Source organism: Nerophis ophidion, linkage group LG15 (assembly GCF_033978795.1).
Source record: "Nerophis ophidion isolate RoL-2023_Sa linkage group LG15, RoL_Noph_v1.0, whole genome shotgun sequence".
NCBI lineage: Eukaryota > Metazoa > Chordata > Actinopteri > Syngnathiformes > Syngnathidae > Nerophis > Nerophis ophidion.
Genome location: NC_084625.1, coordinates 21249962 through 21277077, shown reverse-complemented (window position 1 = coordinate 21277077; position 27116 = coordinate 21249962). Strand labels below are relative to the sequence as shown.

The window sequence follows — 27116 nt, the reverse complement described above, 5'->3', positions numbered from 1 at the left end:
TCCGCTCACTGCCGGGTGGGTTCCACCGAGAAGAGAAAGAGAGTGTGTGCAGTTTATCTTACCCCTTTAACGCCCTTTAAATCTCCCTTGAGCAGCGAGTCCAGCGTGAAGATCACATTGTGGCTCAGGCTCTGAAGCTGAGGGGGACACAAGAGGTCAAAAGTTAATATTAGGCCAAAGAAAGACAAATTATGATAGTGTTGTTTTGTATAGTTTTGCTATTTAATACACAATGTCTCTCACAATTACGTTTCGTAAAAAGCAAAAGTATTGGCCGTTAAACATTCAGAAAGTGAAAATCAAAGAAACAATGTTCCCTTTTTTGAAGCTTCTAATCTTCTGGGAAAACCTTTTTAAAGACTTTGCAGGGTGTTACTGGTTTCAGTTCAAACTCGCACACAAAGTTGAAAGCAAGGAATAATCTACAAAGTTTTGCTGACATGACAAATTCCTTTTAGTTGAAAAGTTTGTCTTAAACTCTTAAAACATTACTTCTGTCCATTAAGTTTGTTTTCTTGTCCAACCAGTGAGGGGGTTAATACCAAAGTATCAATCACCAATATCAAGAACTGTGATACATTAATCGATTTTCTTTTTATAATATTGATACTGTATTTTCACATATTGGAGGGAGGTGTGTGCTATTTCAGCAGTTTTTTTGTTGATAGGAAATATCATTCTAAAAGCCTACTTACGGAGAATTAAAGGATGGAGCCTGGTGGGCGGCCACTTAGATACATTTTGTATTTTGAAAATGCTAAAACCAATCCAATGTAACTGTAGTTCAATATACGCTAAGATAAAGTATCTGAAGATAACCTCCACTACACATCTTAGCTTTGTGTTGAAGGTGGCAAAGTAAATTAAAGTAATATTTAATAATACATGATTTCCAATAAAGCTGATTCAAATTTAGGGCTGGATGACATGGAAAACAAAATGATCAATATTAAATTTTTCATATTATTCGATCTGTCATGGATTGACAGTGTAGTCACGTGTTTGTGTTTTCCGGTGTTTTGTGTTTAGTTCTTGTCCAACGCTCTTGTTTTCTAGTTTCCACTTTGTTTCAGCCCCTTTACTTTGTATGCCTGCGCACCTGTTCATGTTCAGTAATTAAGTCTATTTAGGTTCCGATGTTGCTTCAGGGTCATTACTGGATCATTGAACGCTTTTTTTTGCTTGTTTCAGAGTAATACGTTAGCTTCCAAAGAGGCGTTACACGGACTAGTTTAGCAGCATTTGTTTTCTTTATGCTTGTGGTTCACTCTCAGCTGCACATGTTTTTTGTTTTGTCATAGATTAAATACGGGTTTACCTACACGCTCTCTCCTGCTGTCTTCTAAACCTTGGGATCACAACAACTACCGCGATCATGCGGCATGAGCGCATATTGCATATTACTTTTAACCTGCCAGTTTTAATACATTTGTAATGAAAACTAAATAAACTAGAGAGTAGGTCAACATTTTATTAGCACATAAATAAAACAAAGTTTTATATCACAGTTAAAATGAAAGTTTGTTCCCATAGGCACCAAAAACTGTTAATAATGTTTAGACAAAAGTGTATATTATATATACTATTATATATATAGTATTTATATAGGTGTGTGTGTGTGTGTGTGTGTGTGTGTGTGTGTGAGCGTGTATGATGGATATGTGTGTATTTTGGTTATATGCATGTGTGTATGTATGTGATTATGTGTGTATATATGTATTGTATGTATGTATATGTATATATATATTTATTTTTATATATAAATTGTATATATGTGTGTGTATATATATGTGTGTTGTGTATATGTGTGTGTGTACATATGTATATATGTAAGTGTGTGTGAATTTAAATCTATTATATATAGATAATATATAGCATCTACGCAGCAACCACTGAATTGAGTTATATATATTATTGTATTATATATTGTATATATATATTGTATATGTATAGGGGTGGGACCTAATAGGTTTACTTCTTCCCACTCCCCTTTGAGCCAATCTTGACATCTACAAAAGATTAGTCACATGTAATGTTTTCAATGTAGGTGTAAAAATAATGTGTATATATATATATATATATATATATAAATATATATATCTTTTGTATTTCATGTCATTCTTTTGTTTTGTTTGCATGGCTCAAAATAAACCATTCATTCATTCATTCAAGTACAGTAACTGAACGATGTTACATAAAAATTTCATATTCTGGTTATTGTAACCAGAATTATAACGGTTATCATTATCTTGGTATTGTTGAATATGCTCAAAAAGTACAGATACACACAGATATATTTTATGCGCGAGCTTGTTTCTCTAATTAATGAGCTGTGTCACCAGTCCGTGAGTTTATTAAAGTGCGGTAATCAAGCACAGTTTTACGATCATTTTAATTTAAAACGGTAATCGTAGCAGTTCAATCTATAAACTAATTGCATTTGCAAAAAAACAATAACAACTAAATAGTCCCCGGGACGCACTTTGAACACCACTAGGGAAATTGTGTGTGCTTTGTGTGATTTTAGTGCTTCAGTGCCCACTTTTCAGTTTATACATGTAGCCAAAGTGGTTTGTCTATCCAGTCAACATCACAAGAGAAACAATAAGCATAATAAATTATAATACAACTAAAAATATGAAGTCAAAGTCATGAGAATATCGGCCTGACAAAATAGATTAAAAAGATTGCAGTCGTGAGGGAAACACTGATGATATTGGTAGTGTATTATGGATGTCCTATTGGTTATACTTGGTATCATATTGGAAAGACTATTTAGGGTATCGTCCATCACTACTGAACAAAGAAAAAGCTATGGATGGCAACAGGTAGATACACAGAAGGGGTGCACAAAAAATTGATTTACATTTGTATCGCGATTCTTAGTCATCCGATTCTAAATCGATTCATAATTTTCAAAAATCCAGTAAAACATTTTTTATGCATTTTTTTTAAAGAATCCATTTTTAAAAATATGCTTTTATGCTATCTCTATGCAACCAAAATGAGGTTTTCTAACCTGTAACATGTTTTTAAAAAGTTTCATTATTATTATTATTATTATACCAAATATTACATTGCGAGTATCGGTTTCAATCGAGAATCGATTCTGAATCGAATTATCACCCTAATAATCGGAAACGGATCGAATCATTAGGTGACCCAAGAGTCACATCACTGCAGGTTAAATATGTATTTACCACCTGCCATCAAGTGGAAGTGCATTTAAATGTCTTGCTTGTCACTACACATCGCTGGCATGGATAGATACACAAAGATAGATTATTTGACGTAAGTAAGTGCAAATTTTCGGACCAATTAAGTAAAGTTGGATAGTGTGCAACCACACTAAAATTGCTATGACACAGTGGTTGGGATGGGAATCACTGGTTAAGGCATGTTCTTTGTCATCCACAAGAAAAAAATACCTATGAGTGAAATGGCACCAACCATGTCCTTTATTTCTCTTTTGATCAAGGCTAAATAAAGAAAAAACCTGAAAGACGCTGCGCAATCAAGAGTGAGTTAGCAAAAGCAAAGATAAGTATTGCTCAGCTGCTCTTTAACCATTAGTATCAGCAAGGTCTTTTACAGCACGACTAAGCATTTAAGTCACACACACACACACGCACACACACACACACACACACGTGCACACACACACACACACACACACACACACACACACACACAGCAATCAAGCAAGTAAACAACACTTAATGGCCACTAATGTATTTTTAAGAGCCTGCCTTGCGTACGGCCAACCTTTTTTCTTAAAAAAAAAAAAATCAATCTTTAACTGGCTGCCTTCCGGCCATCCTGGAATCCTCACGCTCCAAAAGAGAATAAACATTGAAGAAGTTGAATCTGCAGAACAATCCGGAACGAGCATCATTCATCAATAGTCATTTGCAGCTCTCGCGTGTAGCAAGCAGGCCTGGAGGGTGCAGTTATTGAGCTATTTTTTTTTTAAACCCAGGGGGAAAATGCTCATACGTGGAAAAAAAATAAAAAGAAGGGAAGAGATCGCTCTTCCCGGCGACACACAGGTGCATAATTGAAAAGAGCTACTGAATGAACGCACATGTGCGCACTCTTGGTCGCTGTCAGTGTTGCCGCCATGATGTATTATGGAGTCTAGTCCGGTGGTCAGCCGCACAGGAAGCGAGGTACAGAGGATCCAAACAGGACACATTAATCAACGAAGGGGGAAGTTTACAGCTGCAGATAAGAAGAAAGACGTCTCTGCTTGACCATCAGTCTGCAACAACGGCGTTGTAGAAGCTGAAATACCCAATACTGGACAACGTTTGACACTCCCGACCACGTCACAAACCAACCTGACCTAATCTTAATCCACACTGCCGTAAACCAATTAGGGTAACAACAACAAAAATAATCTCTTAGGGAGAATCCCCCTACTATTTAAGCTGTGTGGGTCAAAGAAAACACACACAAAATCCACATTCCTCCAGTTCGGGGTTTAGCAACCCACGGCTCTTTACCATTCATTGCCCTAGTGCAGTGGTTCTCAACCTTTTTTCACTGATGTACCCCCTGTGAACATGTTTTTTAATTCAAGTACCCCCTAATCAGAACAAAGCATTTTTGTTTGAAAAAAGAGATAAAGAAGGCCCTGCGATGAGGTGCGACTTGTCCAGGGTGTACCCCGCCTTCCGCCCGATTGTAGCTGAGATAGGCGCCAGCGCCCCCCGCGACCCCGAAAGGGAATAAGCGGTAGAAAAATGGATGGATGGATGGAAAAGAGATTAAGAAGTAAAATACAGCACTATGTCATCAGTTTCTGATTTATTAAATTGTATAACAGTGCAAAATATTGCTCATTTGTAGAGTTTTTTTCTTGAACTATTTGGAAAAAAAGATTTAAAAATAACTAAAAACTTGTTGAAAAATAAACAAGTGATTCAATTATAAATAAAGATTTCTACACACTTCACCCTTGCTCCTGATGGGTGCTGGTTAGCGCCTTGCATAGCAGCTCCCTCCATCAGTGTATGAATGGGTAAATGTGGAAGTAGTGTCAAAGCGCTTTGAGTACCTTGAAGGTAGAAAAGCGCTATACAAGTACAACCCATTTATCATTTATTTACACATAGAAGTAATCATCAACTTAAAGTGCCCTCTTGGGGATTGTAATAGAGATCCATCTGGATCATGAACTTAATTCTAAACATTTCTTCACAAAAAAAATAAATCTTTAACATCAATATTTATGGAACATGTCCACAAAAAATCTAGCTGTCAACACTGAATATTGCATTGTTGCATTTATTTTCACAGTTTATGAACTTACATTCATATTATGTTGAAGTATTATTCAATAAATATGATTACAAAGGATTTTTGAATTGTTGCTATTTTTTTGCAATATTTTTAAAAAATCTCACATTACCCTTGGCATAAGCTTCAAGTACCCCCAGGGGTACGCGTACCCCCATTTGAGAACCACTGCCCTAGTGACTCCCTGGACCTCTTTCAGAGATGTGTGAAAATGGAAAAAGATGAAGAAAAAAATATGTTTTTCGTTTTAACATATTTTCTGTGGGACAACAAACATGACACAAACCTTCCTAATTGTTAAAAATTCCACTGTTTACATTATACTTGCTTCACTGATGAGAGTATTTGGCAGGCACCGTTTTGTCCTACTAATTTCAGCGATCCTTGAACTCATCGTAAGTTGTTTACATGTACAACTTTCTCCGATAATGCCACAGAAAGAGGAGTTTTATGCCACTCCTCCTTTGTCTCGTTTTGTCCACCAAACAATTTATGCTGTGCGTGAATGCACAAAGGAAAGCTTTGTTGATTTTATTGATTTGCTGGAGTGCTTATCAAGCATATTTGGTCAATCCATGACTGCAAGCTAATTGATGCTAACATGCTATTTAGGCTAGCTAGCTGCATGCTTTTATTTCAAGTCGCCTGGACTACTGCAATGCACTTCATGCTGGCATTAGCCAAAAAGCTCTCTCCCGGTTGCAGTTAGTCCAGAACGCGGCAGATCGACTTTTAACAGGGGCCAGGAAACGCCAGCATATACCCCAATTCTTCAGGGTTTGCACTGGCTCCCTGTTCATTTTAGGATTGATTTTAAAACATTGCTCTTTGTTTTTAAATCTTTACATGGACTGGCACCTCGGTATATCTCGGACCTCATCCAAATTTATGCTCCTGCGCGCGCTCTGACGTCCGGGAGCCAGTTCCAGCTCGGGGTGCCCAAGACCAGACTTAAAACCAGGGGAGACAGGGCCTTCTCTGTTGTCGACCCTAAGCTCTGGAACACTCTGCCCCTCCATGTTCAAACTGCTTCCACAGTGGAGTGTTTTAAGTCTCGTCTTAAGACCCACTTTTATTCTTTGACTTTTAACACTATGTGAGTTGTGTGGTCCTCTGTCCTCTGTTGTCCTCATTGTTTTTTATACACTTTGATTTCTATTTTACTGTTTTAATAGATTTTCCCCTTTAAAATTGTTTTAATCATATTTATTTTTATATTGGTTTTATATTTATTTATTTTTTTGTTTTTATTCAGTCATTGGTGGAGCATAATATTGTTTTTTAATATTGTTTTTAACATGGCTGTGCAGCACTTTGGAAACGTTCTTGTTGTTTAAATGTGCTATATAAATAAAGTGGATTGGATTGGATTGGATGTACATATTGCATCATTAAGCTTCGTTTGTAGCTTTATTTTAGCTCATTTAATTTCCTTTACTTATGTCCTCTGCGTATTTAATTTATATTTGCATGTCTCGTGACACATTATCTGTATGTAATATTGGCAGCATTTCTCATAGTTGTTTGTGTGCCATGTTGTTCCAGACCACAGCAAACACAGCTTGCAAAGATTGTATAAAATCCGTTAGAAGAAGACAGCCTGACATTTCTTTAAACTTAGACACATCTATATACCTTTGGCCATTCTGAGCCAGTAATTTCCAGAAGTTATCTCATCCTATGAGAAGCCTCAATTTTGCTAATGATTTCCATCCATCCATCCATCCATCCATTTTCTACGGCGTGTCCCTTTTGGTTTCCAATGTTGCAAAAATGTGTAGAATAAAAATTAAAATACAACATTTCTGTCAACGACGATTTGCATCAGCTTTTGATAGGAGGTTAATACAGCTAATATAGACACTTACATCATGTGTTGCCTTCATTATAACACTTATTTAAGGCTTTAAATATTTTGCGGCTCCTTCAACATTTTGGGTTTCCGACCACTGTTCCAGATGGACTCACCAGGTTCTTCAGGAGGGCCGACAGCTCCTTTGTGAGGGAGGAGAACTTGACAAAGGCCGTCCCCAGGTCGGGGTTGTCCCGGCTAATGAAGTTGCTGCCGAATTTGTCAAGGGCCTGAGCGTAGTTCTCTTCATTTTGGAAGTGGTCTGTAGGGATATACATGAAAAATGATTATCAGAGGTGTCCAAAGTGCAATGAGGGGACCATTTGCGGACAGCAGAATGTTTTGTATTGACCTGCGGCACATAGTAGAACTATTAACAACAAAAACAGAAAACAGTAAAAATGTGGAAAAAAGTGCACGAAAGGCAGAATGTAAAGAAAAATTGCTGAAATGTTAACACTAATAAAAAAAACCCCACACAAAACTTTGTCTCTAAATATACAATATGCGTATCACATTTTTAATTGAGATTACAAAACAAAACAAATACAGTAAAAATATTAAAATGGTGCCTACATTCTTTGCTTTTAGATGGATGGATAGTACTTTATTGATTCCTTCGGGAGAGTTCCCTCAGGAAAATTAAAACTTAAAATTAGAATTTACAGTGTGTGGCTCTATTATCACAGTTATCATTATTGTCATGGTGTTGTTGAATGTGCTCAAAAAATACTTTAAAAAACACTGAAATCCTATAACCAAGTTATTCTTTTTTTTAACAAACCAAAATAAATACCCTGTCATAAAACCAACTATTTTGCATGTTTTGTGTTTCTTATGCTTCACTGATCTGTTACAGTCATAGTATATTTTATGTTTTAATATATATTATTTTATTGTTTTAAATATTGGTTTGAACTGTGTAGCACTTTAAGATTTATTTAAATGAAAAGTGCATAACAAATCAAATCTCTGTTCAGTGGTCCTTAAACGCACCACAATAAACACTTCTGTCTTGTTTAGCTCTGGGTTTAGATCGATTACAATGTGCTAAGAGAGCACATCCTGTAGGTTCAATTTGCACAAATAAATAGCTTAATTGCTCAGACAGCAATGTGTTGAAACAAGTTTAGATTGAGGTATGTCTTTTCCTAACAGGGAAAGATGTTAATGTCTTTTTTTTTTTCATTTTAGCGCTGATAGCGAGATGGCACCAGTCAGTTAGTGATATCATCAAAGTGCAGTAATCAACCACGGTTTTTCGCTAATTTTAAATAAAAAACTATAATACTAACCATTGAAAATTTTACTGCGGTTATCATTAATACCGTTTATCGTTAGATCCCTATCCACTACACACAAAAGGGTAACAAATCATGCAACCCTACTGTGTTCATGTACCATTATTTTTCTGGCAATCAATAAACCCCATATGTCGGATTGACTTGAAATTTCTCAAACAGCTCAATGCATTCGGCAAAACACACACTGTAACTTTGTTTTTGGCCAAGTCCCCAAGATATTTGATAATTGATATACATAATTAGGGGACTGCGAACACATTTTTAAAACAAGCCCAGTTGAAAAACATAAACAAAACTTAGAAACTAGCTGCCCATAAGTCATAGATTATGTGTCTGATGATACAACTGTTGAGGATATCTGTATGTTAAAATATCTTACAAAGCATTTTGACTACAACCTAAAAAAGAAGCTATAGTTTTTAGTTTCAGTAATACCTAAATTTTAGGAGGCTAGAAGAGGCTAAAGCTAACTAACACTAGCTATTAGCGGCCACATTAGCATGTTTCTTTAACCACATTAACAAATGTAAATGAGTATTTTTGCTTTTGGCATCTCTGGTCGGCCAATAAAAAAATAAAAAGTTTGTTTCTTACTGGTCCCGGTAACTGTTGAGTCATTTTCTAGCTGCTTGCAGTAGCAATTATTATTGTTAGCATAGCTTTCCATTTAACAGGGCTGACAAAACCTCACGCTTTGAGTGTGAGTCACCCAATTTAACCCTTTCTCAGCCCACACTTGACATTTCTTACTCTTATATTTCCCCATGCACTACTCTACATATTTTTTTATAATAGTTAACTTTTTTCCTGGCGACATGTCATTGTTAAGAGTGCTGATTCATTGACAGAAATAACCAATCCCAGGCCAATCCATAAGTTCTAGCAAAATCTAGCAAACTAAGGAAGGCACCACGCAATGTAAACCAATCAGAAGCAAGGTAAGGCGGGTCTTTCACGCACACCTCAGCCCAGTGTTGTCAACTTGGAAATTGTATAGTACCTTTCCAACTCCTCTTAGTGACTTTCTTTCTCAAAAGTGACTAGCAACAATACTAGCGCCCATTTTGGATTTGTTGGGGACATGAAAGTGAAAATCACTTTAATATCTTCTATGTGCGAGCGGCAGCTGAGTGTTTCCTCAAAGGCGGTTGGTCCCCTGTCGACTGAATGTTTGCTCTTAGACAGCTGGTACTGAAAACACATTTTGTTGACATAGTCTTCCCAACGTATCCTGGGTCTTCCCCGTGGCTTCCTACCGGTCGGACGTGCCCGGAACACCTCCCTATGGAGGCGTTCGGGTGGCATCCTGTGCAGATGCCCGAACCACCTCATCTGGCTCCTCTCCATGTGGAGGAGCAGCGGCTTTACTTTGAGCTCCTCCCGGATGGCAGAGCTTCTCACCCTATCTCTAAGGGAGAGCCCCGCCACCCGGCGGAGGAAACTCCTTTCGGCCGCCTGTACCCGTGATCTCGTCCTTTCAGTCATAACCCAAAGCTCATGACAATAGGTGAGGATGGGAACGTAGATCCATCGGTAAATTGAGAGCTTTGCCTTCCAGCTCAGCTCCTTCTTCACCATATCGGATCAATACAGCGTCCGCATTATTGAAGACGTCGCACCGATCCGCCTGTCGATCTCACAATCCACTCTTCCCTCACTCATGAACAAGACTCCGAGGTACTTGAACTCCTCCACTTGGAGCAGGGTCTCCTCCCCAACCTGGAGATGGCAATCCACCCTTTTCCGGGTGAGAACCATGGACTCGGCGGACTTGGAGGTGCTGATTCTCATTCCGGTCGCTTCACACTCAGCTGCGAACCGATCCAGTGAGAGCTGAAGATCCTGGCCAGATGAAGCCATCAGAACCACATCATCTGCAAAAAGCAGAGACCTACTGTAATTCTGCAGCCACCAAACCGGATCCCCTCAACGCCTTGACTGCGCCTAGAAATTCTGTCCAAAAAAGTTATGAACAGAATGGGTGACAAAGGGCAGTCTTGGCAGAGTCCAACCTTCACTAGAAATGTGTCCGACTTACTGCTGGCAATGCGGACCAAGCTCTGACACTGATCGTTCAGGGAGCGGACCGCCACAATCAGACAGTCTTATACCCCATACTCTCTGAGCATTCCCCACAGGACTTCCCGAGGGACACGGTCAAATGCCTTCTCCAAGTCCACAAAGCACATGTAGACTGATTGGGCAAACTCCCATGCACCCTCAAGGACCCTGCCGAGTATAGAGCTGGTCCAGAGTTCCACTACCAGGACAAAAACCACACTGTTCCTCCTGAAGCTGAGGTTCGACTATCAACAAAATAAAATTAATTTACAATTTTAATCATAACTTTCATTTTTTAATCCACTTTTTATTCCTCCCACCATCTATCAATTTCTAGCAACTTTTATGACAGCCAATAGCTACTTTCCTTAGTGAGGAGATGGCAACACTGAGATGTCAAGAGAGACCAGAAGAGATTAAGGACAGTAAGGACGGAGATGTAGAAGAGATACAAATCGAGAACACAGATGCAGAGGAGGAGACAGCAGATCCAGCAGAGAAAACTGTGGAGATTATTTTCATTTCTAATTTCTGGATAGTTAAGACTAGCATCAGGAGGCCACGGTACAGGGAGGGCTCCTGGAGGTGAGAACACCAGTCTTATGTTAAAACAGAACTAAAAAGGTAATTTTTTTTTTCAAACGCATCATGCCATCAAAGTGTCACTCTTGTCATTTTCTGAAATTTGGCAGGCCTGCATTTAGGCCTACTACCAATGTAATCACCCACCAAATTGCTGTCGAGCAAACAGAAACTAATGAGTAACAATCTGAAACCCATAGTGTTGCTGTTCTAGTCACCTCTTTTTTAAAAGTGTTCATTTGTGACTGTAGCGAAGACAAACAGCAGATTAATGTCATAATAAGAATTGCCTAATGTTCCTTGAACCGAAAAGGGACACACTTTCTATCACCATTGGAATCTAAAATTGGAATTATGTGTCAATTTGCAAAAGGCTCTGCTTTGGGAAGTGGAACATTACTGGGAGACTTATGTTGCAGCTACGGACAAAACAAACTCAGGTGTCGAGAGTCTGGATGCTTTCACAAAGGACCATCTGGCCCACAGAAGGCAATTATGCAGACAAAACACAAATGTCTTCATATTAGAGACATCATTGTACAGATTAGTAAATCTGTTGCCATATTAGGCGACGTCTCACCTTGTCCTGAATTATAGATGGCCTTGACTGACTTCTTCACCTTCTGCAGAGAGGTTCGGTCCTGGTCCAACGCCTACAGAAAATGAAAAAACAAAGAATTACAAAAAGCCGCTCCAAGAAAGACAAAAAAACAAATTGTAAAATTGAGGCCTGGCTGTTTTTCAGAAACAAATAACTGTCATTCTTTCAGCATTCCAGCCAATCAATTGGACCAACAAAAGCTCCAACGATTATTGTCCACAGCTGCGATCACACGCAACATTTCTGCATGATTTGTCTAATGATTCCAAATGTGAGCCAGTGACGGTCGAAATTTCCCCCCCAGCATAATTCATCCTGACATCACAAACGCTTGTTTTTAAACACACAACCGTTACGGGCACTCATGAAAAAAAGAAAACAAAAGCAAAGCGACGTGACATCAAGGTGATGCACAAGCACGCTATTTCACAACATTATTAAGCTGTCCCTGGCCTTTCCTGGACAGTTTTACGAAGCTCGTCCCCAATTACGGCAGCAGTTGTTTGTTGCCACGGTGACTGGGGTGTCTTTGATCCGTTCCTTTCCCTAAATATGAGGAACCTGTGCTCAGTGCCCGACCAACAATGTCTCCTCATTGCTTAGCCCTCAATTTAATTGAGTACCACCATCTTCGGGAGGTATTAGGTCTGTGTATGAAATTATGTCGTTATCATTATCACTATAATAGTCTCATCCACTTGTTGCTAGGCAGACGTTGTAATGCAAGATCACTGACGGTCTGACGATCCAATAGAAAATAAAACTGCATACACCAGTCAGGGTCACTATGTTTCCATGGCAACTTGGGAGAGAAGGCCAAGCTGCCTTACAAGAACTGACCAAAGGACGGGAAGACAGATGATTACTAAAGAAATAAATGAGTTTGACAAAATAATTATGTGAAACAAATCAGCACGTGTGGCGCCCCCTATGGGTTGTGGTCTAGGGGCCTCGTGTATTAAGAGTTGTGTGGATTTCCTAGAAAAGATAGACATATGTTCAAATCCAGAAAACATTGTATGTTAGAAACAATTCAGATGTATTAAAGTGTGCGCACGCACAAATGTAAGCATATTTTTGGTTACATCGGATTTAACTTGGAATTGATCTAAGGTCGTGCCCTCTTGTAAATACGGAAATCATATTGAAAGTAGCAATGGGCTTGAGATTGGCATGCTCTTCCCAATCAGAATTCAGTAGGACTCAGTATGAGGTGTTGTGTGCTCCGGAAATACATACAGGCTGAAATAATGAAGAAATGGTCCTGCATCAGGAAGAAAAAGATGGATGTGCATAGCCAAAACAGACAAGCATTTGAAAAGATAGGCGCTGCAATAATATGGAAAGCTTTAGAAAAAGGTATAGGAACTCATGTGGGTAACTATGATAACCCTCCAATGTAAATATGATTTGTGTAACTTACAACAAAATGTGTTCATACAGTAGCCGGCTCACAGCCAGATTAAAGTTTCATGTAAAGAAAATGTAATGTTCGGTTTGAAATATTTTAAATTTAAACATGCCGGTATATCACAAAGAATACATAAGACTTTGACTCTTGACAACACTCAATTCATTTTTATAACACAGGAAAGGACTTGCCGTCTGAGCTGTACGAGACACAGCCTTCCACCGTCCCTGGTGCCAAATTTTCACACTTTTATTTAGGTCTAACAATTTTTTGACTTTTTAAATCAAATTTGATTTAAATTAAATGCATGTTCGGTACTCAACAAATTCATGGGTATTAAAAAGTTAAATAATTTATGATTTTAGTACAAAATTACACAGTTAACAATGACAACATAAATTTGCACAAATTCCGGGCAAATTCCTTGTTTTCCCACCAATCTGGCTCAAATGTTAAACTCATTATTATTTTGAACCCTAAAGTCACAGAATGTGTTTTGTAAAGCACACTGATGTGTGTGACAAGTAGGGATGTAACACTATCAAAATCTCGCGGTACAATATTATCATGGTGTGGAGGGGGCGTGGCCGGTGGGCCTGCAGTGAAGCGGGGTGTGCCAGGACCGGTCCCGAAGTCAGCGACAGGTGCGTAGATGGCCCAGGTGGGCTATATTATCTAATCAACTGTCGCTCTGTTTAAGCAGCAGCCAGGAGAAGAGAAGTTATTGGAGCTGGGTCGAGAGCGGAAAAGAGACACTTTGTGCTGAAAAGCAAAAATATGGCAAACAAACCAGTGTTGCATGCTGAAACCCGGGCTCTTGTGTCGATGATTGGTGGTCCGGAGGACCCACGGGAGGGCAACCTCCACACATGGTATGAAAGCCACAATACGATATCATTGTGGTATATGTCCCCAAAAAAACACTTAAATCAGGCATAGTGTGTAAAATGAAATGGCAGGTATGTTTAAGATAAACCGCTCGACAGGCAATCAATTGAAAGGCGTTTAAATCGCCAAATTCACCCTTTTAGAGTTCGGAAATCAGTTAAAAACATATGGTCTTTTTTCTACAACATTAAGGTATATATTGACCCTTACATAGGCCTGGTGATAATGTTCCTCTTTAAGGACAAGTGGTGGCGGACCGGTACTTTTCGGAGGCGATAATGATACATTAGTATTGCGGCACTATACTAACACCGGTTTACCGTACAACCCTACACTAAACCAGAAACCCTTATATGATTTATTTAAATCCGCCATGTAAATAATTCTGCCATAATCAATTTGCTTACAATCTTTCTAAAAGGAGGCTTTATTATATTTAAAAATGTACCTTGACAGATCAACAATCCGACAGGGATTTATCTTTTCATTCCCGGAGTCACGCAGCAGACGACGTCACATGTCCCCCCCCCCCCCCACCTCCCCCACGGCGGCCAACAATTTCATTAGCCGGCCATGTCCCCTCTCTTTAAGCGGCCTTCCCACTCGGCATGCCCATCGGGCCCTCTAAGCCAGTGGTTCTCAAATGGGGGTACGTGTACCCCTGGGGGTACTTGCAGGTATACCAAGGGGTACGTGAGATTTTTTAAAAATATTATAAAAATAGCAACAATTCAAAAATCCTTTATAAATATATTTATTGAATAATACTTCAACAAAATATGATTTTAGGTTCATAAATTGTGAAAAAAAATGCAACAATGCAATATTCTGAGTTGACAGCTAGATTTTTTGTGGACATGTTACATAAATATTGATGTTAAAGATTTCTTTTTTTGTGAAGAAATGTTTAGAATTAAGTTCATGAATCCAGATGGATCTCTATTACAATCCCCAAAGAGGGCACTTTAAGTTGATGATTACTTCTATGTGTATCAATCAATCAATCAATCAATGTTTACTTATATAGCCCTAAATCACTAGTGTCTCAAAGGGCTGCACAAACCACAACACAAACCACTACCACATCCTCGGTAGGCCCACATAAGGACAAGGAAAACTCACACCCAGTGGGACGTCGGTGACAATGATGACTATGAGAACCTTGGAGAGGACGAAAGCAATGGATGTGTAGAAATCTTTATTTATAATTGAATCACTTGTTTATGTTTCAACAAGTTTTTAGTTATTTTTATATCTTTTTTTCCAAACAATTCAAGAAAGACCACTACAAATGAGCAATATTTTGCACGGTTATACAATTTATTGAATCAAAAACTGATGACATAGTGCTGTATTTTACTTCTTTATCACTTTTTTTCAACCAAAAATGCTTTGCTGTGATTAGGGGGTACTTGAATTAAAAAAATGTTCACATGGGGTACATCACTGAAAAAAGGTTGAGAACCACTGCTCGAAGCAACTCTGGATGCCGTCGCCCGAAGCGCAGCTATGATTATTTGGGAGGTTTGCTGCTTCGTCGTCATCATCCTCACATTGAAGAGCACGAAACGGGCTGAGCAGGCAGATTGACCTCGGTGGAGCATCTGGCACCACCACCTAACAATTACCCATAATCCACTGTGTGTATGTGCTCTTAATTAAACAATCCTTTCCATTTTTTAATCTTAGATTTAGATTATACTCCCAGCCAGAGTCTGATAAATCTGATTTATTCATATGTGTTCAGACTGTAAGCGTCACAAATCCATTTCACAATATGTTTATGATTGTCTTCGCAAACTACAACCAGCTTTCTGGCTGCTAATGCAACTATTTGTTCAGCTTTTCAAGCGAAAGGAAGCTTAAAAATCAATGAAGCAACACTGTCTTGGCACGTTGGTTTTGTAACCCTTGGCAACCGGCGGGAATAAATCCAATCCGAGTGCTCTAGTGTTGCGGAATCTAGTCAAAAGGGTTCCTTTATATCGGCGAACAACCGTCAACGAGCTTTTAGCCGACCCATGGGGATTATAGCGGGAGAGCGACGCCGCCAAAACATCTGCGCTCGCTCGTCTCTTGTCCGCCCACAAACGGCAACAATTCATTGTGTATGATTGAGTGTTGAGGGAAGTCCGCATTCAAAAGCCATTTGTGCTTTGTACGTCAACATGGCGGCATCTGAAAGCTTTTAAGAGGATGCGGACGCAGATAGCATGGACCACAGTTTCACCATTTTATAGCATGTATTCATTCATATTGTGTTAGACAAAATCCTGCATTGGTGCTGGAATTTATAAAGTTTAAAGGCCTACTGAAACCCACTACTACCGACCACGCAGTCTGATAGTTTATATATCAATGATGAAATATTAACATTGCAACACGTGCCAATACGGCCTTTTTAGTTTACTAAATTGCAATTTTAAATTTCCCACGAAGTTTCTGTTGAAAACGTCGCGGAATGATGACGCTTATGTTGACGCGTGCTTGTGACGTTATTGGTTGGAGCGGATATTTTATCCCAGCACCACTCACGGCTAAAAGTCGTCTGCTTTAATCGCATAATTACACAGTATTTTGGACATATGTCTTGCTGAATCCTTTGCAATTTGTTCAATTAATAATGGAGACTATAAAGAAGAATGCTGTTGGTGGAAAGCGGTGGTAATAAGTCTGCTCTTATCGGAGACATTAGCGGAGCTTGAGTCCTCCTGCAGCTGTCAAAGAGGCAGCTGCGACTTTCTTGGCTCCTCCATGGCTTCCATCAGAGACACTGGCGGTCACCACACCCCTCCGACTTTCAGGTATGACTTTATAATCTCACTATAACCCTAGTAACACAATAATCAGATTAGGGATTTTCCAGATTTATCCTACTAAATTTGTCTAATAACATCTGAATCGCTCCCACTGCCGTCGCCTTTTTTTTTCCTTTCTTTTTTTTCTAGTGCTTCACTCTAATTTTCCTCATCCACAAATCTTTCATCCTCGCTCAAATTAATGGGGGAATCGTCGCTTTCTCGGTCCGAATGGCTCTTGCTGCTGGTGGCTATGATTATAAACAATGTGAGGATGTGAGGAGCCCTACAACCCGTGACGTCACGCGCACATCGTCTGCTACTTCCGGTACAGGCAAGGCTTTTTTATTAGCGACCAAAAGTTGCAAACTTTATCGTCGATGTTCTCTACTAAATCCTTTCAGCAAAAATATGGCAGTATCGGGAAATGATCAAGTATAACACATATAATGGACCTGCTATCCCCGTTTAAATAAGAACATCTAATTTCAGTAGGCCTTTAAAGGTGCTTTTAGTAAGGAACACAATGTTTTGTGTGTCTGTAGCTTTAATGCTAATGAGCTGTGTTTGTCCACGCCTATCTCTGACAATCAATTGTGCAATTTATTCACTTGAAGTGAAGTAAATTATATTTATATAGCGCTTTTCTCAAGTTACTCAAAGCGCTTTCCATAGTGAAACCCAATATCTAAGTTACATTTAAACCAGTGTGGGTGGCACTGGGAGCAGGTGGGTAAAGTGTCTTGCTCAAGGACACTACGGCAGAGACTAGGATGGCGGAAGCGGGGATCGAACCTGCAAACCTGAAGTTGCTAGCACGGCCGCTCTACCAACCGTGCTATACCGCCCCACTTCTTACATACACATTCTAACTAAGGATGGGGTTTATGGCCTAAAATCTGTATCGCGATATACCGTATTTTTCGGACTATAAATCGCAGTTTTTTCCATAGTTTGGCCGAGGGTGAGATTTATACTGAGGAGCGACCTATGTGTGGAATTATTAACATATATAGTAAAATATCAAAGAATATTATTTAGCTCATTCACGTAAGAGACTAGACGTATAAGATTTCATCGGATTTAGCAATTAGTTATTTGAATGACTCTTACCATATGTTACGTTAACATACCAGGGACCTTCTCAGTTGGTTATTTATGCGTCATATAACGTACACTTATTCAGCCTGTTGTTCACTATTCTTTATTTATTTTAAATTGCTTTTCAAATGTATATTCTTGGTGTTGGGTTTTATCAAATAATTTTCCCCCAAAAATGCGACTTATCGGTATACTCCAGTGCGACTTCAGTATTTTTTCCTTCTCTATCATGCATTTTCGGCAGGTGCGACTTATACTCCGACAAATACGGTACTGTATATTGCAGCCTCGTGCAATAACAATATACATCACAATACATTATTATTTGGCATATAAATCATAATAAAAGCCTTTCAAAATGGGTAACAAAGACTTATGGCTGCTGACGTATGTATGGACATATCGTGTCATTTCCGTTTGTATTATTTTGTCAAAACTATTATGAATCTATTTGCTAATTTAATGTTGATAGATACTTTCTACTGTAACATGGTTCGATCTACACTTCTGTTAAACTGTACCTCTGCTAATTCTTATGTTGTTTAGATAATTTACATTAGTTTTGGGCAATACCGCAAATTTGATTGCAATCAAATTCCAAGTAGTTACAAGGGCAGTTTTTTGTTTGATTGTTCATAGGGACGGCGTGGCGCAGTGGGAGAGTGGCCGTGCGCAACCCGAGGGTCACTGGTTCAAATCCCACCTAGAACCAACCTCGTCACGTCCGTTGTGTCCTGAGCTGGTTGGCGCCTTGCATGGCACCTCCCTCCATCAGTGTGTGAATGTGTGTGTGAATGGGTAAATGTGGAAGTAGTGTCAAAGCGCTTTGAGTACTTTGAAGGTAGAAAAGCGTTATACAAGTACAACCCCTTTAAAACTTTTCTAAGTAGATTGCACAGTTCAGTACATATTCCGTACAATTGACCACTAAATGGTAGCACCCGAATAAGTTTTTCAACTTCCAGGGTGTACCCCGCCTTCCGCTCGAATGCAGCTGAGATAGGCTCCAACGAACCCCCCGCGACCCCAAAAGGGACAATCGGTAGAAAATGGATGGATGGAACTTGTTTAAGTCAAGGTCCACGTTAATCAATTCATGGTACAAATATATACTATCAGCATAATACAGTCACCACACAAGTTATTCATCAGAGTATTTACATTGAATTATTTAGATTATTTACAATCCGGGGAGTGGAATTTGGAGGGGGTTGGGGTGGGGGGAGGTTAGGCTTGGTTGATATCAGCACTTCAGTCATCAACAATTATATCATCTGAGAAATGGACATTGTAACAGTGTAGGTCTCACTTGGTAGGATATGTACAGAGATCAGTGAACATAGTGAGCTCAGAAAGCATAAGAACAAGTAAATACATTTGATTGTTTACAATCCGCAGAGGTGGGATGTGGGATGTGGTGGGGGGGTGTTGGTCTAGGGTTGTAGTTGCCTGGAGGTGTTCTTTTAGTGCGGTTTTGAAGGAGGATAGTACATATTCCGTACAATTGACCACTAAATGGTAGCACCCGAATAAGTTTTTCAACTTCCAGGGTGTACCCCGCCTTCCGCTCGAATGCAGCTGAGATAGGCTCCAGCGAACCCCCCGCGACCCCAAAAGGGACAATCGGTAGAAAATGGATGGATGGAACTTGTTTAAGTCAAGGTCCACGTTAATCAATTCATGGTACAAATATATACTATCAGCATAATACAGTCACCACACAAGTTATTCATCAGAGTATTTACATTGAATTATTTAGATTATTTACAATCCGGGGAGTGGAATTTGGAGGGGGTTGGGGTGGGGGGAGGTTAGGCTTGGTTGATATCAGCACTTCACCTGAAGTGCAGTACACCTGTTGGGAGTGCATTCCATATTTTGATTGATTGAGACTTTTATTAGTAGATTGCAAAGTTCAGTACATATTCCGTACAATTGACCACAAAATGGTAACACCCGAATAAGTTTTCAACTTGTTTAAGTCGGGGTCCACGTTAATCAATTCATGGTAAGTATAGGTAGTATAGATACTGATACTTTCAATTTTCAAGATCACATTGAATTATTGTTTTTTTTTGTAATCACAAATATAATCAGAAAGAATCACAAGACCACGGTACAACAATATTAAATAAACAATAATATAATTTGTTATCATTGGCTCCGATTTAAATGTTGTTTTTTGACTTTAAAACTCCTCCTGTGTCTACAGACTTACTTCCCAAATCAAAGAATAACAAAAACGACAAAAAATTTAGTAGCAACCATATACTAAAACTATAGTTGGTATCGTTACTGTCGATATTCGTATTTTCAAGAGTTGTAGCTGGTGGTTAGCATATCTTTCTACGGTGTGAAGAGTAGAATGTTTAGCTATTTCTCGTCCTCCAGCTATAATAATACTAAGGCAGGGCAATATGGCTGAAAATGGTACAATATAGGTGTTTTATGATGGTCAATGATAATACTTACTGGTATATTTTATGACCTATCGGAAATAAAGACCAAGGGAAAAATATGTTAAACACTTTAATTTAAAATATGTGACCTTTACTTGGTTTATAATCCCCTCAGCTATCAAGGCAGAAAGGAAAGGAAATGTCAACAACCATAGAAAACAATTAATGTAAACACCGTTCTTGAAGTTAAGGTGCGAAAATAAGGAATATGTAAGAAATGCTTCAAAAAGTGTAACAATTTAGTTCAAAGTGTGAAAATGTAAGCAGAGAGAAACCTGAGAAGAACTATTTAGTGGCAGGAAATTATGACTGTGTTCTAAAGGGTGTTATTGCTGGTCCTGACGGGGACTTCCTGCGTTGAAAAATTATTGAAAGCATTTTTTTATTTTATCGATTGTCTATTGAAATATAAATGCATATATATTTTATTTATCTCTCAGACCTAAATGATACTGGTAACTGGTGATGATACCTGCTCAGTGGCCTAGTTGTTAGAGTGTCCAGCCTGAGATTGGTTGGTTGTGAGTTCAAACCCCGGATAAGTCGGACCCATTACCTCCACTCAGCATCAAGGGTAGGAATTGGGGGTTTAATCACCAAAATGATTCCCGGGTGCGGCCACGGCTGCTGCTCGCTACTCCCCTCACCTCCCACGGTGAACAAGGGGTCAAGTGCAGGGGAAAATTCCACCAAAACTAGTGTGTGTGAGACTTGGTACTTTAACTTACAGAAATGCAGTTCTTTGCCACGATAGAGGCGAGGACTGTTGACTTTTAAGTAGATTTCCACTATGGAGGGACGTTAACCGTTGAGGATGCTTGTCGTCGTCATCACATCTAGAATGTGACATCAACATGCATTACCACAATACAACGATAGTATTAAAAGCTCTACCATTGGCCAAATGTATATAATTTATATTGTAGTTATATCGAGCACTTGTCCAATGTAATAGATGCCATATCCTCTTTTGTTTATGATCTATTTATTTTCTCAAAGGTCAAATGTCAAACCACTGTCTAGTCCAGTGGTTCCCATCCTTTTTGTATCAGCGGACCGGTCAACGCTTAATAATTTGTCCCGCGGCCTGGTGGGGGTGTCCTTTTTTTTTTTTTTTTTTTTTCTTTGTCATGAAAAAGGGACGTTTTTGTCATGAAAAATTGAGGTTTTTGTGGTTGGTGCACTAATTGTAAGTGTATATTGTGTTTTTTATGTTGATTTAATAAAAATAAAAAAAAATTTTTTATTTTTTTTTTAATAAAAATGAATAAAAAAATCTTCTGCGGCCCGGTTGGGGACCACTGGTCTAGTCTATCAATCAATGTGGTAAAATGTGGCAAGAATCTAGAAACTGGTCTTTTGTGGTCTGTAAACAAGCTGACAAACCGGTCCCTACCATGCCATGGAGGTCACAGCCGCAGGAAACTGACTGGGCACAAATGACTAGAGGTTGTCTCCCACTTCTTTCTCCCTGTGTCAGGTCTTATCCTTCCTCAGCAGGCCAGCCGCATCCCATGCAGCCGCCCTTCAACAGGAAGCAGGAATCGGCCAGGCTTGTCGGCGCTCCGTCAAAAATGACACCGACCGTTCATCGCACTCGGCTGAACAACACACTTGGCTGGCCACTTAAAGAGCTTTCCAATTCCTTCATTTCATCTTCTACCCCAGCCACATTTGGCATAACGCTGCGTCGTTACCGGGGCGACGCAATGACATTCTTCACAGAGGAGTCTGCGGGAAGTTGACCAACAGAGACTGCTCTCTGTTCATCAGCCTCACAACTTGGACACACAACCTCTCATAAGCGCTAACTAATTATAGCCATGAAGTGAAAAACAGGAAAAGGCACAAAGAAGAAAGGACTTCCCCAAAAGCAACACATCCTTAGCAATAAAATGAACCACAATTCTAGAGTACAGCATCCTCAAATATCATGCAAATACTATTATGTCCACTTGGAGTATCATCAAATCAAATCCAACCTTATTTAAAAAGCACTTTTCATACACAAGTGGCAAACAAAAAGTGCTTTACGCAAATGAAAGAAAATAGAGAAGAGAAAAAAACATTCAAACACACACACACACACACACACACACACACACACACACACACACACACACACACACACACACACACACACACACACACACACACACACATCAATCCGCAAGGGTTGTTGAGACGGTAAAAGCAGGTCAGATAGAGAAGAAGGCGCAAGGCTATTAAGACAATTAAAAACTAATAATACAACTTTTAAAACCAACCATGAATAGAATAGAATAGAATAGAATAGAATAGAATAGAATAGAATAGAATAGAATAGACTAGAAAGTACTTTATTGATCCCTGGGGGAAATTCAGCACCACAGTTCGCTCACAATAGACAATAATAAGAATAAATAATATATAACATATATTATATATATAATATATGAATAATATAAATATATTCTATATATATTCTTCATATGAAGCGGACAGAGGAATAGTTAAACAAATAATTATTTAGTCTAAGCCCCGTTTCAGCCACACAAAATCAGCGTTTTGACAAATTTTTACAAGGGTAAGTACGCCGTGTATTTCTTGAATCTCCGGCTCTTAGCTTTGTATGGACTCATTGATCGTTTACAAACTGAGTTCGGAGATGAAGTGACGTCAGAAAGACCACGCCCCACACCGAAAGTGACGTCAGAAAGACCACGCCCCACACCGAAAGTGACGTCAGAAAGACCACGCCCCACACCGAAAGTGACGTCAGAAAGAACACGCCACAGCCAGCTTCATAATTAAGCGGTTTCATAACTCGGAGCTAACCATTGGAAATATAAAGGCGAGTCATCCGGACGTGCCCGTGTTTGTCATTCTTCTACATGTACAGACGCTTGTGGAAATCACACAAAAATACCTTAAGAAAAAGTGATTGCAGCTATTTGGGATACTACACTTCTCAGACGGCAAGAGAAATTTGAATGTCCAAGTCAGCTGTGATTCTACTTACTGAAAAACTTTGCCCATTTGTCAAAGGAGAGTCAACGAGAATATGGGCTCCCGTGGTTGTGATCTAATAGTCAGCTTGTGCTTTGTATTACCTGGGCGTCGAGGGAAGACAATGGAAAACGACGAATAATTTTGGACTGGCAAAGTAGACTATCAGTTATTGTCCGCCATGTATGTCGCGGACTCAACGTCTACACTGCAAAAAGTCAGTGTTCAAAAACAAGAAAAAAAGAATACAAAAATGAGGGTTATTTTATTTGAACTAAGCAAAATTATCTGCCAATAGAACAACAAAATTTGGCTTGTCAAGACTTTCCAAAACAAGTAAAATTAGCTTTCTTCAATTAACCAAAAATTACCTAAAAATAAGCATATTCTCACTAATAACAAGTGCACTTTTCTTGGTAGAAAAAAAAAAGAGACCTTTTTGGGGTCCCCCGCAACCCTAAAGGGAATAAGCGATAGAAAACGGATGGATGTTAAAAAATATTCTTAAATTATGTAAATGCTAGTGCCATTATCTTGACATAATGATAAGCGCTCGGCATTACATTTACTTATACTAAAAACAAATTTATTGTTCAGAATGGAAAGACAACAAGGCAACCGCTTGTTACTCTACTCGTCTCCTAGCCGCTCAGGCAAATCATATGGTCTAAAAAATGCAATTTTCCATCGATAACATGACATTATCGCGCCAAGTGCGTGCTCTTTCAGTCAATTAGTGCACATATATGCAGCCCAGCCCCCGGCCAAAATGTTTTTAATTGTAATTTGGAAGAATTTATCTGAATGTGCATGAACTATTTACGTTAAAAATTGTTAGTCATGTCACATGTTAAAATGTTTAAATATTAACTGTCAGTTTACTGTGCTGTGCTAACTGTACTGACTATAAGAGTACGTGTTTTCTATTGTTTATTTGAAAATTAAACAGCAAAGTCCATTTGGCTATCATCCATTTTAATTATGAGACACAATTGTGTCAAACTCCTTGTTTTTTTTTCATGCTTGAAATAAGAAATTATTACTTTAATAAAGTAGTTTTAGAATTGTGAATGTTGATGACACAGCTGGGCTTCACAATGGCAGAGGGGTTAGTGCGTCTGCCTCACAATACGAAGGTCCTGAGTAGTCCTGGGTTCAATCCCCGGCTCGGGATCTTTCTGTGTGGAGTTTGCATGTCCTTCTCGTGAATGCGTGGGTTCCCACCGGGTACTCCGGCTTATTCCAAAGACATGCACCTGGGGATAGGTAGTCCTGGGTTCAATACCCGGCTCAGGATCTTTCTGTGTGGAGTTTGCATGTCCTCCCTGTGAATGCGTGGGCTCCCTCCGGGTAGTCCGGCTTCCTCCCACTTCCAAAGACATGCACCTGGGGATAGGTTGATTGGCAACACTAAATTGGCCCTAGTGTGTGAATGTGAGTGTGAATGTTGTCTGTCTATCTGTGTTGGCCCTGTGATGAGGGGGCGACTTGTCCAGGGTGTACACCGCCTTCCGCCCGATTGTAGCTGAGATAGGCACCAGCACCCCCCGCGACCCCAAAGGGAATAAGCGTTAGGAAATGGATGGATGGATGACACAGCTTTGCAAAAGTTGATATTCTAGTTTCAAGCATGTTTTACTCAATAAAGGTCATAACATCTCAGCAACAAGCTGTAATATAAGAGATAATTTAGGACCAAAACACTTAAAACACTTAAAACACTTAAAACACGTAAAACACTCTAACATAACATCTGCTTAGTGAGAATAATTATCTTATCAGACAGAAAATGAGTAAATATCACCCTTATTTGAGATATTTAATCTTACTTAGATTTCAGTTTTTGCAGTGTAGGTCCATAGTATATAAAGTCCCCAAAATGAAGGTGGACAATGAAGGTGAAGGCAACAGATTGAGGAGTGTCCTGACCAGATATCTAGATCCCTAGATTGATTGTTGTCAAATGATCTTCGTCACATTGTGTACTTTCGTGTCCGTTAAAGATTTGATTAATTTATGATGGCTCAGGTGTGATTCACTACAATATGGCCCCACAGCACACTGGATTCCAGTTAATTGAAATACCACAACACTGGATATTGTTGAGATAAGTTAAATTTAAAAACTTGCACACAAAGCAACACTGGAGGTGACTATGGCGCGCGCATTTTCCTCGCATGCGTATTAGGTCGCACTGCGACGGCTGACAGAAGGGGGAGGGGGTCTTAAACGACCATTGTGTGTGTGTGTAGACAAGGATAAGGTTAGGTGGGATTTACCCTGGATAACCTTATTGCAAACGGGGCTTAAGATTTGTAGTGAAGCCAGTTTGTGGTGTGCGACCATGCCCTTTTCTCATCTTGTTCTTGGACCGAGTTTTAGTCAAAAGGCAATGCTAGGTTGCGCTGCTAAAACATTTAGTACTGCTCATAGCAAAATGCTCATCTCTCGGCGTTCATACAACAAATAAATACTAATAAAATGGCATCTTTAGATGATAGATCAAAATGAAGAAGTCCCAGAGAAGACTCAAAAGTCACTGCGTCAGTTAGCCAGCCGAGTCAATGCGACAACATGACTCACGCAGGAAGGGCGGGGAAGCGTTTTCATTGGCAGGAAGCAAAAGGCACATCCCTTTTTGAGCGTGGAATGGGAAAAATGAAAGGATGCAACCCTTCCAAAAGCCGCTGAGGTCAGGCGACCTGCTTCTCACTCACACACAAGCACACCCGCTTGGGAAAAAACATCTTCTTCGACATTATGCGATTTAGATTCAAGTCTTATTTGGTGAATCGGTTACCCAAACCCGCAAGGCTTTAAATAATACTGTAAAAAAAATGTGAACTTCCTAACCTCAACTGGAAGAACTTTCTAAAACTGATAGGCAAAGTAGACTGTCTCGCACATTATAGACGTGTTAAAATCTCCCACCCACACACTCTTTTCTAATAATATGCTTTGTTAAATAAAAGTCAATCTTCACCGGCGCCGTGTTTGCTACTATCTTTCACTGAGAGATGTTCTCCCCATCACACCCACGCACACGCGAGGTGATGCATTGCAATCATACCACCTCTGTTTGTGTTGCATTACTTGCGCCGGTCAGGAAGTCATTACTGGTGTAAAGCAGCTGTTAGATTGCTCTGTTAGATGCGTCTCCTAGGAGAAACGCGGGGGGAGGAAAAGACTGAAGACGCCTGCGACACTGGAAATAAAACGAACCAACTCCTCGACCACGTTTATGATTTGTACCATCGGTGCTATCCGACTGTCAATCACTCAGGCTTTATGACAATTATTCATTTCATCAGGAGTTGGAAGATATCTGAATCCTAGCTGTTCACACTGTTTGTCTGGAGAATTGCATGATTCAAACTGTTGCACAAGGAAAGGTACAGAAAGACATGTTTGGAAAAAGCCCTTCCAACTCCTTTAGGTCCGACATCAGCGGCCTCTGACCTCACAAATGTGCAAATTTTGCCGTAGCTGCACTCCCAACTCCAATTTCTACTTCCTGTAGAACAGGGGGTGACCAAACGTGTTCCACACACTGAAAAATCAAAGGGTTTGGCTGCCATTTTGACAACTTTTTCAACGTTTAAATCATAAACCAAACCACTTAGATATGCCAAGAACAGTGCTTAGTAGGGGTGTAACGGTACGTGTATTTGTATTGAACCGTTTTGGTATGGAGGTTTCGGTTCGGTACGGGGGTGTACCGAACGACTTTCTAAGCTAAAGTCTTAACAAGCATTCCTTTGCTTTGCTTC

General features: G+C 39.5%; 1 protein-coding gene across 7 annotated transcripts in view; it reads right to left on the bottom strand.

Moving 5' to 3' along the window:
- Window positions 1-27116, bottom strand: part of asap1b (ArfGAP with SH3 domain, ankyrin repeat and PH domain 1b) — a 119063-nt gene that overhangs the window by 58293 nt on the left and 33654 nt on the right. For all 7 annotated transcript variants that reach the window (XM_061921726.1, XM_061921728.1, XM_061921729.1 and 4 more), the window contains 3 exons: window positions 11681-11753; window positions 7270-7415; window positions 63-137 (listed from right to left, as the gene is read on the bottom strand). In XM_061921726.1, the coding sequence (XP_061777710.1) occupies window positions 63-137; window positions 7270-7415; window positions 11681-11753 (294 nt within the window). The remainder of the gene's footprint in view (window positions 1-62; window positions 138-7269; window positions 7416-11680; window positions 11754-27116) is intronic.